Consider the following 15163-nt stretch of genomic DNA (forward strand, 5'->3'; position numbering starts at 1 on the left):
AGTGCCCAAGGCCAGGCTGGACACTGGGGCTGGGAGCAGCCTGGGATGGTGGGAGGTGTCCCTATGGCAGGGAGAATGGAATGAACTCTGAGGTCCCTCCCTGTCAGGACCCAGGACATTGCTCTGGCTGCCCTGGGTGATTTGAGACCCTGCGAGGGGGCTCAGAGACCTTGGCATGGAGTCACAAACACCTGTGCCTTTGATTTTAGCCCATGGAAACAATTACCAACTTTGTGTGAGGAGTTACAACCCACAAGGGTTTGAGTAGAATGACAGTGAATTTGTCACAGGGTGAAAAAGTAGAATTTTGGGGTTTTAGAATGGGGGTTCAAGAGACAAGAGGGAGGAATCTGGGAATGTCTCCTTCTCCTTCTCCTTCTCCTTCTCCTTCTCCTTCTCCTTCTCCTTCTCCTTCTCCTTCTCCTTCTCCTTCTCCTTCTCCTTCTCCTTCTCCTTCTCCTCCTCCTTCTCCTCCTTCTCCTCCGCCTTCTGCTGTGATGGTGGCACTTTTGGATTGGTTTAGAGGAGAGACAGACTGTCCAACATAGGTGATAGGTATTGGGAAGTTATTGTAAATAAAGTACATGTGGTTCTTAGTATAAAAAGCCAGCACCACCCCAAGGGCAGGGGCTGTGCCACAGCCCGACCTGCTGGACAGATCTCAGCAGGTCAGAGAAAGAATGGAATAGATTAGAGAAAATAAACAATCTTGAAAAGCAGAACCGAGGAATCTCAACTTCTTTGGTTGTGGGGCTGGGAAAAAAGAGACTTTCTAACACCTCAGGAGCCATTCCAGCTGCAGAAATCTGAGACCTCCCAACCCAGCCCATTCCATGACTCCATGATTTCTGTTCCATTCCCATGTGAAGAAATGCTGGATCCCACTCCTGTTCCCTCCTGAGGAGCTGCAGCCCATCTCTAGAGCAGTGGGATTGATTCCCAAGGCTGAGTGCTCTCTCTGCACCTTGGGGCTGGGTGTGGGGAGAATCCCAGCACATTTTTATTGGAAAGTGAAGGGAAATATGCAGCAGTGGTGTGTTGGGATGCTCCCATGCAGCCTGTGTGTGTGAAATCAGCCCTGGAGCCTCGCTCCAGACTGGCAGGCAGCTTAATTGCTTTTTGTTAGCAAGCTAAAGGATTCATTTGAAGGTGTAGAACTGTTTGTCTTTTTGCTGGCTTTGGCCTAATTACATGTAACCCATGGACTTGAATCGCATTGTTAATATTCATCTGGTGTTTGCAGAGCCTCTAAATAGAGGCACTCGATGTGCTCCAGCTTCACAGGCTGCATCTTCTGTTCTTAGCCCAGACAAAGCCTGTGCTCCATCCTGGGATCCAATCCTGCCTCTCCTGTGAGAACTGGCAGCACAATCAGGAGCTTCAGCCTTTCTGCGGCTTTGAATCTTTGAAACCACAGGAGTTTATGTGTGCCTGGGAACCACCATGGCCAAACCATCTCGGGGCTTATTCAGGGCAGAAAAGTTACGCTCAAGTAAAAGAAAGAAGAGCTTGCAATCTGTAGATGAGCCCTGGCTGATGTAAGACATTCCAGGGAGGTTGCTGGCATTTATTTTTGGAATTTTCAGGGCTGGGCTCTGGGGGTTGTTGGTGTGGTTAACACCCCAGTGCCCTGCCTGACAGGTCAATAACTCTCTGCCCATTTCGTGTGAGCAGCACAGCAAGGTTTGCTCTTGCTACATGATAGAAGTTGAAGTCTCCAGATGGAACCACATAGGTTGCAGCCCCTGCATTATCCCATCTTTTATTTAGGCCTGACAAGCTCAATTAGCATTATCTTGTGCTTCTGCATCGAGGGGACTCTTGTTAGAAAGGCAGGAGAAAAGGGGAAAAGTGAAAGATAAAGGGAGAATATTACTGAGGAAAAAGCAATGAAATACTAAAAGGGATTTATCTGGGAAGAGCTTTCCCCTGATGCTGAACAATGGAAACAGCTATATTACTAAGAATTCTCTGAAATATGACTTTTTAGCTGCCAGTGCTTCAGAGATTTCCTTTTGCAACACGCTGCAACCTTGCAAATAAATGGATGCTGATCATACAGCAGGTGAGAGAGGATACACACAATCACTCCTAATTAAATGGGGATGTGATTAATAACCTGTTTCTGTTTGCTGGTCCTGTTCCCTGTAGCCACTCAGCTACAATCCCTGTGTTTTGGGGGAGAAAACAGAGTCTTGTCTCCTGAGTCAGTGCTATCTGCACAGCTCAAGGTTCACTTACAGACTCAGGCAATCTCATACATTTATAATCTGTCCCTTCCCTTTGGCTCAAGGATGGATTTAAATGGTCAGGACACAAGATTTTTTAATTTTTGAGCAATTACTCAGTTTTTGGCAGCTGAGCTCAGGCACTGCATTTAAGCAGGCTGCCTTGCAGAGGTGTTGGGCACCTGCTGCTCCCTCTGGTGCTGTGACCTTTGCAGGCTCAGTAAAATACACAATCCAGCCCCACTCCTGTGCTGAGGACAGGCAGTTTATGGGCAGCCATAAAAGAGCAGAGCACTGAGGCATTTGGTGCCTGAATTACTTGCACAGAGCCGTGTTCCTGCCAGGAGCAGGGAGGGGACACGAGGAGCAGCAGCCTTGCCTTTGGTACTGAGGAGATGAGGGAATTCTGAGACTGGGGGAGCCTGGCACCTGCAGAACACCCCAGAGGCTGTTCCAGCCCAGTTTCACAGTGTTCTGCTCCATCCTCAGCAGGACACCGTGACTCACAGGCTGGGTTTTGGTTTCTGTGGTTTGTCCTTCCCCTTTGAAGTTCACCTGCAGCAGCTCAGCTGGAGGAGCCAAGGTCAGACCAAGTGCTTGCACACAGAGTGAAAAGTGGGGAATTCTGCAGTGCTCCTTCCTGCCAGGGCAAGTGTGTGCCAGGGAATCATCCTGGCTGTGTCCAGCAGGGAATCCAGGGCTCCCATCCACCTGCAGAAGGTGGCCTGGACTGACAGACTGAGCACCCTGAGGCCAGAACAGAGAACTCAGTTTGATTCTAAGCTTTGGGAATGGATGCTCAGAGAGGAACAGGCACTTTCTTGAGCCCAGCAGTATCTCCAAGTGTAATGCAGATTTTTTTTTTTTTAACCCAAGCCATTCTAAGAATCCATAATGTTCTCATTGCTAAAGAGAACTTTCTCATTGCTGAAGTTCTCTTTAGCAATGAGAACTTTATGGATTCTTAGAATGGCTTGAGTTAAAAAAAGACCTTTGAAGATCAAATCCCAGCCTGACTGGCTATGCAGAAAAAAAAATCAAAGACAATCTTCTGGAAATAGGGCAAGTAAAAATGAGGCTAAGTTTGTTTATTTTTTGCCTTAGCTCTAACAGAGTCATCAGCACTCCAACACTTTGGGTTCTCCATACCTGCTCAGCCCTCCAGTTCCCCAGGACATGTGAGAGTTACTTGGCTCTGACCTGGCTGGAGGTGGTGAAGTTATCAGCACAGATGCCCCTTATCTCTCTGACCTTCAGCGTGAAAAGAGGCTCTTATCAGGCAGTGATGGAGGAGAGAGAATGGATGGCAGGAAGAACAAAGCCTTGGTGATATCTTCCTGCTGAGGCTTTTAGAGAGCTGCTTCTCTGCATGACCTTCCCACTGCTCAGATTTATTTGACTATTAAAATAAAAACTGAACTTAACTGGAATATGACTGCAGAAACAAAAAGGTGTCAGTTCCCATAATTTAACTGCAATAAAACCAGCACAATCCCCAGTTCTCTGTGTTTTCTCCAATATAATATTCCCTGGCCTTCTCATTAGCTATCATTTCTTCCATCCAAGATGCTGCTGGGAGATGAAAAGTATTTGATATATATCTATATTTGTACATATAACCTAAATACATTGTGGAATGCAGCACATTGCGAGCCATAATAAAAATTTTAATTATGAATATCTTCTGCACATGGAGGTTATAAATAGCAGAGATGCTAAAGCATGCATTTTCCAAGTACAAACAAACTGATTCCCTGGGGCTGGCAGAAGCAGGGCAGGGATGGGCAGTGCCACAGCTCCTGTGACAGATCTGCTGGGCTGTCCCTGCTCTCTGACCCACCTGATGTGCTCAGAAGCCAGTTGTGGTTTTCCTTTCCATTGCAACCAACCCCATTTCCATAATTCCTGAGCCTCTTTGGCTGTGCTCCAGAGATGGAGTCCTTTACCCAACCCATAACAAAATGCAGGTCCTGTGCTGTGTCTTGTTGACATTGCACTGGCCATTCCCAAGTGAGGGGCCTTGGACACTGCAAAATTATGGAAATTTTTCCTCACTTCCTCCATTACAGTGTGTTCTTTCACGGGTTCTGCCATGTGGGATCTTCCCCAGCCTTTAGGTTCTGAAGGCTCACAGTCCCAGTGATGGTTTATCTGCTGTATAAAACTTTGCATTTGAGGTTTTTTCTTTCTTTGTGTTGTTTGCTTTCCTAAGAGCCTTGCTGCCTTTTGCCAGACTGTCACAGACATCTTTCATGAAAAATCCTTTCCTTGGGATTTTTCCTCCTGAGAAGCTGAAAGGCCTCAGGAACAAAATGTAAACAATGGTTATCTGCTGCTGTGGAATGCAACAGGTGCATCTGGGATTGGTCTCATGTGGTTGTTTCTAATTAATGGCTAATTACAGTCAGCTGGCTCAAACAGAGAGCTGAGCCACAAACCTTTCTTATAATTTCTTTCCTATTCTATTCTTAGCCAGCCTTCTGATGAAACCTTTTCTTCTATACTTTTAGTATAGTTTTAATGTAATATATATCATAAAATAATAAATGAAGCCTTCTCAAACACGGAGTCAGATCCTCATCTCTTCTCCAGTCTGAAAACCCCTGTGAACACTGTCACACCAGACAAGCTCTTACCTGAAGTCATTTACCTGCATCCTGGTCCAAGAATTCCCTTTCCTTGTTTCCCAGTGCTAGTATTTATTTGTGAGTATTTCCTCAGCAGCTTTTCTGTGCTGGAGCCAAATTCCCTGTGTCCCCCCTTGGAGCTGCATCCTGGGGAGCTGCTCTCCCTTTCCCCCCTGCCCTGCCCTGCCCTGCCTGCTGCTGCTCCAGGTGGGTTTTCCCTGATTTTCCTCTGCCAAGGGCTGCCTGTCCCAGGGCAGTGCCCCTGCAGCTGCTGCCCAGCACCTGCCTTGTGCTCCTCAGTGCTTTCATCTCTTCTCTGGCTGTCTCATCCCCTCACTGTTCTAATTGCTTTTCCTAATGCTAGGTTGTCCTCCTTTAGTAATTTTTTCTTGTATTATTTTGGAGATTGATCCTATTAAGTTCTTACCCCTCAGTATGTCATCCCCAGCTTTGAAAGCAAAGTCATTTGTTGCCAGCTGCAGCTGAATTACCTATGCATTAATTGACTTTGTAGCTTCCTGATTTTCTCACAGACTTTTTTCTTTCTGTGACATCCTTTCTTTTGAAAAAATGTTAAGCACCACTTACGTCAAATACCCTGCTTGGAATTTTGCTGCTTGCCTCTCTGAGCTTGTCACCGAACCCCCGAGCCCTGCTGATGTTATTTCCAGTTTGCCTGACACATATTACAAAATTAACAGCTTTGAAACAGCGCAAGAGTTGCCTGTGTGGAGCTCTGCAAAGATTAAATTTCTCCTGACCCTCTTTCTGCAGTGCTTTCTGTTCAGGACACACAAGGGCATCTTTCTTGTGCTTGAAAGCCAGCCCTGATGCATTTTCTGCGCAGTTTCCTTCGCTGGGTTTAGCACAGAGCAATAAAGAGGCACGTGGAGAGAGAAATGTATTGAATAGAGCCTAATGACTTCTCTCAGGCTTTGCAGCACTGCTAATTACACAGCAGAAAAGGCACCTTTGAAGTTGCTGTGCCTCTGGGGCAGCCAGCCTCCCTCACTCAGTAGCCTGCAAGGTAAATGTTCCATCTCCTCCTTCCTTCCCAGAGCAAAGCACAGCTTGGGCACATCCTGATCCTGTGGGGCTGCTGCTGCTGGTGGCTGTTCCCGGGGTGGGACAGCAGCAGAGAGCTGCTCCTGCTGCAGAAATCACTGCAGCACTCCTGGCACAGCCAGAAAGCTTCCCAGCCCTCCTCGAGAGGCACTCAGCCACAGCCTGGTCCCCAGGGCACTGTCAGAGCCATCTGTATCTGCATCTGACAGGCAGCAGCCTGATCCCAGCCCAGCCCGCTGCCTGTTGTGTAATGAAACACAAGAAAGGCTCACACAGCCCTTTCGGTGCCAGCCAGAGTGATGCTGGAGATCTGTGACCGTGTTCACAGGGGTTCTGGGATGAGGGAAGAGATGAGGATCTGACTCCATGTTTCAGAAGGCTTCATTTATTATTTTATGATATATATTAAAGCTCTACTAAAAGAATAGAAGAAAAGATTTCATCAGAAGGCTAGCTAAGCTAAGAATAGAAAGGAACGATAATAAAGGTTTGTAGCTCGGGCTCTGTGTTTAAGCCACCTGACTGTGATTGGCCATTAATTAGAAACAGCCACATGAGACCAATCACAGATGCACCTGTTGCATTCCACAGCAGCAGATAACCATTGTTTACATTTTGTTCCTGAGGCTTCTCAGCTTCTCAGGAGGAAAAATCCTAAGGAAAGGATTTTTCATGAAAGACGTCTGCGACAGAGATCTTTGTAGGTTGTTCCTTCCAAGTGGCTCTGGGGAGGATTTGCATCCCAGGAACTCCCAGGGGAAGGGGCAGGAGCCCTTGGGCACCTCTGAGTGGCACAGAGGAGATGGACCATCATGGAGCTGGTCATCCTGGTGTTGTTTGACAGTGGAAAAGTTGGAGGATCTCAGCATGCCTGGCTGCTGAGCATCAAATCACCCCAGCATTTGATTTCATAGAAACATTGGAATTATTTGTGTTGGAAGGGACCTCCAAGATCTTCTTATTCTGTGGAGGGATAAAATGTAAAAAAATAAAGAGTGCAGAAGATAGTCTTGCCCCTGAGGAGCTGCAGCTGTACTAATCCCCAAAGATCAGGAACAGCCCTGCCCTTAACAGGCCACAGCTGTGTCCAATGAGAAGATGAATGCTACAAAAGAGTGGATTAGGTGGTCGAGAAGAGAGAGTTTGTTGGCTCAGCTGTGAAGAAGAGGGAGTCAGTGCTGTGAGATGACCATGAGAAATCACCAAGAAGGATGGAACTTCTGCAATAAGATGACAACATTATTCCACCCCTTGCCATGGCAGGGACACCTTCCACTGTCCCAGGGTGCTCCCAGCCCCATCCAGCCTGGCCTTGGGCACTGCCAGGGATCCAGGGGCAGCCACAGCTGCTCTGGGCACCTGTGCCAGGGCCTGCCCACCCTCACTGTAAAGGAATTTATCTCAATATCTAACCCTGCCCTGGGACCTGAGGGTTTGAACTACAGCTCTGCTGATCCAGAGTGCAGGGACACCTGCAAAACCCACAGGATGCCCAGAATCCATCTCAGCCTGGAGCCAACCAAAACTCAGAGCTATCCCAGGGCTTCCAGGGGTGTTAAGAGCCAGGAGATGGGACTCCATGCCTTGATTTGCCACAGGCTTTCCATGGGATGAGCTTCAGCTCCTGTGTGCTAAGAGGAATTCACAGTGATTCCCTGTACCAGCTCCCAGGCAGGAGGGAGCTGCAATAACTCCTGGGGAGCTAAAGGAACCTGGAGCCTGTGGCAGTGTCCAGCTCATGCAGAAAGCTGACAGCACCTTCCCAGACAGCTGGGTCAGGACTCACTGCTGTCATTGGCAAAGTGTGCCCCAACCTGCGTGGCCCAAGGAGGAGAGGTGATGGAAATCTTTATAGAAAACATCTCAGAAACTGTAAACATCACATTTTCTACACAGAGATGAGGACGGAGATTAATGTCTGAATTACCATGGATAATTAGTGTAGCAGGTAATCATTTAAAATCTGGCACATCTGTGAATACATCACTTTGACTGAATTAGAAAATATTTGCAACAGCTACAGCGAAATGGCTTCAGCCATCCCACAGGGAAATCTTTGTGGGAGATTAATTCTCACTTCAAATGGCAGAGATTTGCAAGAGGATTATGTGGCCAGGATGACACATTCCCATTGTGCTAGGAAGTGAGATGGGTTTTTTTTCCTCACAGCAGAGCCAGTGCTGGTTTCTTTGAGTTCATGGATTCTTTGAGCTTGAGGGCTCGGCCCTCTTAAGTGTGGAGTGTTTGATAGCTGAAACGCTGAGCAGTGCTTGAAAGGAAATGGTGACAAGAACAAGGGTGAGAGAGACAGAAGCTCTCAAAGAGAGGACACTGAAATCCCAACTTAGATGAAAATTCCTGAAGCAGCAAGGTCAGGCTGGCAAAGCTGGTGAATGTGGGGTTTGAGCTTATTATAAATGTTCCCAAAGAGTTGTCATCTAAGAACACTGCATGAGGCAGCACAGGGCTGGGAGGATGCTGCACTCACTGCTCAGACTCAGGCAGCTCCCAAAAAATGTGTTTCTTGCCCAGGGGCTGACAGTCAGTGAGGAAACACCCCAAACCTGGAGCACACCTGGTGGGGCCACATTCCCAGCCATTGCAGGGACTGATGTCCTGGCTGTATGTCCCAGCTTTGAACTGGCTACAGAACAGACACTGAAGTGGTTTTTTGGTGCTCAGCACAGGGAGGAGAGCTCGGGGAGCTGCAGCTCTGTGTGAGGATTTTATTGCTTACAGCACTAAGGAGAGCTCTAACCAAGAAAATGGTGGTTTCCTGGCACACAAAGACATTGTCAGTAAAATTGAAGTGTCTCTTTGCTGTATATTTCCAACACAAAACTGCTGCCAGGAGCTCTCATCTGATTTGCTCAGGTTCACAAAACATCAAGGTGAATAATTGAGACAGGCTGCGTTTGCAAACTCTGGGGAATTTGCAGCAGCAGAACAGAGAAGGGGAGTGAAGACACTTTGAGCTTTTACAGAGGGTCTGGTCTGTCTTTTCAGAGAGGCTGTGGTGCACTTGTTGACTGAGACAGCACAAGAAGAAATGCAGGTGGGGTGAAGGCAGCATGCACAGGCACACCCAGACCAGCAGGGATTTGTTCAGAGCAGCCTCCAATCTTCCCAAGGGAAAAGCCTTGCTGAGCTCCACAGCTCTCAGCCCTAGGAAAGCCTGTGCAGTCACAGGATCCAGAATGGTTTGGGTTGAGATCACCTTTTCCAAGCCTCTGCCATAGCAGGGAAACCTTCCATGAGAGCAGGCTGCTCCAAGCCCTGCCCAGGCTGGCCTGGGACACTCCAGGGGTGAAATGTCCCATCCAGCTATTTTAAAAATGAAAGCACAAAAAGTTTTTAAAAAAACACCCACTTTGTGCAGAAAAGCTTTTTAAGCCTTTTCCTTCCTTTCCCAGAAACAAATTTGCAATCCCCAAGGTAGAGATTTGCCTTACCTTCCTCTTCAAACAGCATCCAGCATCCAGTGCCAAACTGCAGCAGCCCAGGACGGGCCCTTTGATGCTGTGCTGGAGGAAACTCCTGATCCCACACTGACACCAGGCCTTTGATGGGCTCTGGTACAGGCGAGGGGTGGATTTATCACAGAATATGCTGGGCTGGAAGGCAGCACGTTCACACCTACTCCTTGTCAGGACCCAGGACATCCCTCTGCTGTCCAGGATGGCCAGGACCCTGCCAGGGGGCTCAGAGACCCTGGCACAGAGCCCAGAACACCTGTGGGTTTGATTATGACCCGTGGAGCAAATTACCAACCTTATATGAAGATCAGCAAAGCCGCAACAGTTTAGGTAGAATAACAGTGAAGTTATCACGGGGTGGAAAAGTAGATTTTGGGGTTTTTGGTGTGGGGGTTCAGGAGGCAAGATGGAGAGATCTGGGTGTGTCCAGCCTTTCTCCTTCTTCTTCTTGGCCTCCATCTTCTGCTGTGATGGTGGCACTCACAGATTGGTTTAGAGTAGAAGCTCACTGTCTAACATAGGTGATGGGTATTGGGAAGTAATTGTAAATATTGTACACGTAGTTTTTAGTATAAAGACTGTTTATCAGTGCCCTGGGGCAGGCAGAGTGCCTGGAACTGTCCTGCTGGATGGACCTCGGCAGGACAGGAGAAAATATTTTATAGATAAGATACAATAAACAGCCTTGAGACCGAGAAATGAAGAGCCCTGACTCCTTCTTCAAGTGCCAGGCTGGGAAAAGAGACTTTCCAACTTTTCTTGTGGTCACTCTGACCAGCTAAAGATCCCGACAACTCCTGTGCTGACAATGAACTCAAAAGATCTGTCTCTATCCAAAAGAAGTCTTTGCACCATCCTTCAGCTCCTGCCTTGCCCAGAGCTCCCCAGCTGCCCCAGGCAGTGCTGCCAGGTTTAGTTCCTGCTCAGCCCCAGCAGGGCTGTGTAATCCAGCCCTGGGCTCGTGCAGATCTTCCCCTACAAAATGCTGTAGATGCTCAGACCAGCAACGTGCAGCTGCCACTGAGTAAAGAGCAGGGGAGGTTTAGCTTGGCTATCAGGAAAAATTCCTTTTCCTAAAGATTTGTCAAGCACTGGCACAGCTGCCCAGAGCAGTGGTGTGGTTCCCCATCCCTGGAGGGATTTAAAAGGAGGGTGGATGTGGAACTTGGGGCCAGGGCTTAGTGGTGGTAGCCTTGGGGAATGGCTGGAGTTGATGATCTCAGAGGGTTTTTCCATGATAAATCATTCTATATCCAGGTGAAGCACAGAAAGTGCAGCTCAGGCCCCTTCTCTCCCCCCTCCCTGGTCCCTCTGGGCTCACCTGGCCTGCAGTGCCCATTGTTCCTCTTGTTTCAGCTCAGGCTGCCCAGACCTGGGAAGGCTCAGGTGGAAAGATGGGCATGAGGGAGCTTCCAGGTGAGGGCAGGGAGCGGCCAGCCCAGCTTCTGGAGGCAGAGACAAATGAACTAAAAATGAGCAGGAATCCTTCCTTCCTTCCTTCCTTCCTTCCTTCCTTCCTTCCTTCCTTCCTTCCTTCCTTCCTTCCTTCCTTCCTTCCTTCCTTCCTTCCTTCCTTCCTTCCTTCCTTCCTTCCTTCCTTCCTTCCTTCCTTCCTTCCTTCCTTCCTTCCTTCCTTCCTTCCTTCCTTCCTTCCTTCCTTCCTTCCTTCCTTCCTTCCTTCCTTCCTTCCTTCCTTCCTTCCTTCCTTCCTTCCTTCCTTCCTTCCTTCCTTCCTTCCTTCCTTCCTTCCTTCCTTCCTTCCTTCCTTCCTTCCTTCCTTCCTTCCTTCCTTCCTTCCTTCCTTCCTTCCTTCCTTCCTTCCTTCCTTCCTTCCTTCCTTCCTTCCTTCCTTCCTTCCTTCCTTCCTTCCTTCCTTCCTTCCTTCCTTCCTTCCTTCCTTCCTTCCTTCCTTCCTTCCTTCCTTCCTTCCTTCCTTCCTTCCTTCCTTCCTTCCTTCCTTCCTTCCTTCCTTCCTTCCTTCCTTTCCTTCCTTCCTTCCTTTCCTTCCTTTCCTTCCTTTCCTTCCTTTCCTTCCTTTCCTTCCTTTCCTTCCTTTCCTTCCTTTCCTTCTGCAGTTATTCCCACTGCTACAAACTGCCTTTTTTTACTACCCAGGACTTCATTTCCAGCAGCATCAACTCGTGACACTTCACAGCAATGCTGCAGTTCACCCGTTTATGGGGTGTGATGGTGTTTGAGGAAAAAGGGGCAGGACAGGCTGCACCTCTGAGCTTGCAGAGAACCCCTGTGGTAAACTGGCAGGGGACAATGATGTTCTGGACTGGTTGAGACCATCTGCGGAGATTAATGTGCTCCTGGGCCACTGAGACAGTCGTTCTAAATCCAGGGCTGCACATAATTTGAATACATTACCAAAATGGAGTTCAGCTGCACCTCACTGTCAAAATGTGAGCATATTTTACCCGTGTCAGGGCGCTGGAGCATGGCCAGAGAGCCAGTGTAGTAATTTTTTGGGTAGATGTTCAGCAATATTTTATTAAACTCCGTCCTACACTTCAGTGCCTGCCTGCCAGAGCTGCAGCCCAGCACCCCTCGCTCAATAAGCTGCTTGTTCCAGCCTCGCTGAAATCTCCTCAGAAAATTAAACTCCTGCATTGTCCTTTTCTCCCACCTTGTGCTGTTCTTAGGCTGAATCACCGTGGCTCTGGTTTAATCTGGTGTCAGACACCGTTCGCGCAAATGCTGAAATGTCACAACCATCAGCTTAGCGCTGCTCTGCAGAGGTAACAACACACACTACACCACTTCTGCTCAGTGTGCTGCTGTCAGCTGCGTTCAGCACTAATTATTTCCCCCCCTTTTCTGCCTAATGTCAGAATTTCTGCAGAACCTACAAAGCAGTGGCATTTTTTTTTGACTTTAAAACCAGCACAGAGCAGCATGAGGTGTGGTTTGGGTCCCTGCAGCATCTCTGGCTGCAGGGAGCTGCCTCTGCCCTGGTGTTGGAGGGAATATGCACTGTGTTACTGGGTTGGCTCCACCGTCATTAAAAATTGACTAAATTTTGCTCCCCAAACCCAGCTATTCTGAAGTCTGTAAGGTCAGTCTCTTCCATAGCTCAGCATTCCTTTGCTCTGGACTGTATGGACCCTCTGTCTGTCTGTGCAGCTGTGAAATGGTGGTGTTAACTTCCCACCTCCACTTTGTTGGGGTGAAAAACACCAGGGCACAGCAAGGTATCATAGTGATAATATAAACACAAAACCCACCAACCCAAGAGTAAAGTGTCTCCTGGCTTCTGTAAGGATAATGCAGAGGCAGGATGTAAAATACGGCACACATAAAATGTGTCATTTCCTTATAAGAGCAGAATTAATGGAGGCCATAAAAAACAAATCAAAAACCACTATGGAAGACCTTTTTTCCCAGGGAAGAATATGAGAATTCATTTGATTTAGACATGAGGAACAGTGGTTTGTGATAATAAAAGTGCTAGCAAAGAGCAAAATAAGAAATGTGTTTTCTTGCTTCTTGCATTGATGAGCTAATAAGCACAACCTCTTAAGGACAAAGCTGGCCTCTAGCACAGGGAATTCTCCTTGCTGTGTTTTGCTTTATTCTGGCCTCTAACACAGGGAATTCTCCTTGCTGGGTATTGCTCTCCTCTGGTCTCCAGCACATGGAATTCTTGCTGGGTATTGCTCTGGCCTCTGGCACATGGAATTCTCCTTGCTGGTATTGCTCTATTCTGGCTTCTAGCACGCAGAATTCTCCTTGCTGGATATTGCTCTCCTCTGGCCTCTAGCACAGGGAATTCTCCTTGCTCGGTATTGCTCTCCTCTGGCCTCTAGCACAGGGAATTCTCCTTGCTGGGTATTGCTCTCCTCTGGCCTTTATCACACGGAATTCTCCTTGCTGGGTATTGCTCTCCTCTGGCCCAACACACAGGATTCTCCTTGCTGGTATTGCTCTGTTCCGGCCTCTAGCACAGGGAATTCTCCTTGCTGGGTATTGCTCTCCTCTGGTCTCTCAGTGGTTGGTATTTTTTCACTCCGGTTACATTTCACACCAATTTTTTGACGCCCACCCCCAGCGAGGGCGATGTAAGGAGTGACACTGCTCTGCCTGCAGCTGGGGGAATCCCTCACACCTCCCCTGCTCAGCCTGGCCCCAGGAACAGCTGCCTGCACCTGCTGATGGCCTCTGCCCTCCTCCCACAGGACCACGCGGACATCGAGTGGAAGTTTGCGCGGACGAAGCTCTGGATGAGTTACTTTGATGAAGGCGCCACTCTGCCCCCTCCCTTTAACATTGTCCCCAGCCCCAAGTCGGTCTGGTACCTTTGCAAGTGGATCCACAACCAGCTGTGCCCAGGAGATGACTCTGACAACGAACAGAAGAGGCACGAAAACCTGAAAACATTCACAGTAAGGAGCTCACGGGCTTGTGCTTGGTTTCTGGAGGGTTGTGAGGGAGCAGCAGAGGGTTGCTGGATCATCACTTGCTGTGATGGTTTGGACAGGTGTCTGCTTAGGAAGGCAGGAGCCTCCTGTGAAATGGGAAATGTAAAACCCCTCCCTCTGAATTATTATGATTTCGAAACTAAGAAGCTCTCAGGCAAAGATATGGGAATAGGAATAACAGTTCTTTACTAGGAAAAATAAAATAAAAATGCAATCATAAAAAAACCCCCACTGCCAGAGTGAGAGCAGTCCCTGCCCCCTGTGTGCCAGGGCGGTGTCCCAGCCCCATCCCATGGGGGCTCAGCCCTCCTGCAGTGCCAGCTGTGGCTCTGCTGCAGCAGGGACCCTGCACAAGGGGGGAGTTTTCCTCTGCAGCTCCAGGGCTGCTGCAGATGGGCCGGGGCTCCCTCTGGCCATGCAGGGCAGCAGAAAGCTGCTCCTCTGGCAGTGCAGGGGGCAAAGGCTGCTGTGCTGTGCCAGGCCCAGATTGGATCCAGGCAGGAATGCTTGGCTCCTCCCCTGGGCGGAGCATCTCCCCATGGGATGCTGGGATTGGCTCAGCCCTGCAGGGACACTCAGTGGCCATGGACAGCAGAGATCTCCTGCAGGGAGGGTTGGTGTGGGAGAGAGAAAGGAAAAACTGCCCCATGGACAGCAGGGAACTGCCCCAGCTCTGACAAATAACAAATAGAACACACACCCAGCTAAACCTGAGACACTTGCTCAGAGCCATGGGGAGCTCTAAAGGCAGGATCAGACAGGTGACACCCCTGTGCCTTTCTCTTTCCAGGAACGTCACGCTGACAACCTGATTCAGAATCAACATTACCAGGTAAACTTTTGGGCGCATAAAGTTTATACTTGCTGTTTCTTTCTCCTCCTCATTTTCCAATACTTCAGTTCTTGCTTGTTTCCAGAATATATGTTGATAAGTGTAGGTCCTCTAAGAGGATTTAGCTTATCATGGATTAAAGCATTTCCTCGTTGGAGGTGGATGGTTCAGTAAATCTGTCCTTGCCTTTCAGCCCCTCTGGAATAGTGGAAAACTTGTAGGTATCAGTGTAGCTGCTGAAGTCAAGGTCACATCCCCATTGCCATCAGGACGTCCTGATTAAAACTATTTCTGCAGCATTTTTACACTCCTGTGTTGTTCCTCTCTTGCTCTTTTTTGTAAAGCACCCCTAACTCAGACTGTGGTTGGGATATTGTTTTGTTAGGGACAGCTCGGGAAGGAGGAATAATTCCTTTATTGAATCTTGCTGGTTTGTTTATTCTCAGCCTGCCTGTCATCAAGTACTCATTAAACTCAACCTACAAAAGGATGAAACTTCATTATAAACACC

At 48.4% G+C, this 15163-nt stretch overlaps 1 protein-coding gene across 2 annotated transcripts in view; it reads left to right on the forward strand.

Moving 5' to 3' along the window:
• The window catches only part of TRPC5 (transient receptor potential cation channel subfamily C member 5), a 104313-nt gene that overhangs the window by 85268 nt on the left and 3882 nt on the right, over positions 1-15163 (forward strand). For both annotated transcript variants that reach the window (XM_063170341.1, XM_063170340.1), the window contains exons 8-9: positions 13578-13784; positions 14611-14652. In XM_063170341.1, the coding sequence (XP_063026411.1) occupies positions 13578-13784; positions 14611-14652 (249 nt within the window). The remainder of the gene's footprint in view (positions 1-13577; positions 13785-14610; positions 14653-15163) is intronic.

Source organism: Melospiza melodia, chromosome 16 (assembly GCF_035770615.1).
Source record: "Melospiza melodia melodia isolate bMelMel2 chromosome 16, bMelMel2.pri, whole genome shotgun sequence".
Classification (NCBI taxonomy): domain Eukaryota; kingdom Metazoa; phylum Chordata; class Aves; order Passeriformes; family Passerellidae; genus Melospiza; species Melospiza melodia.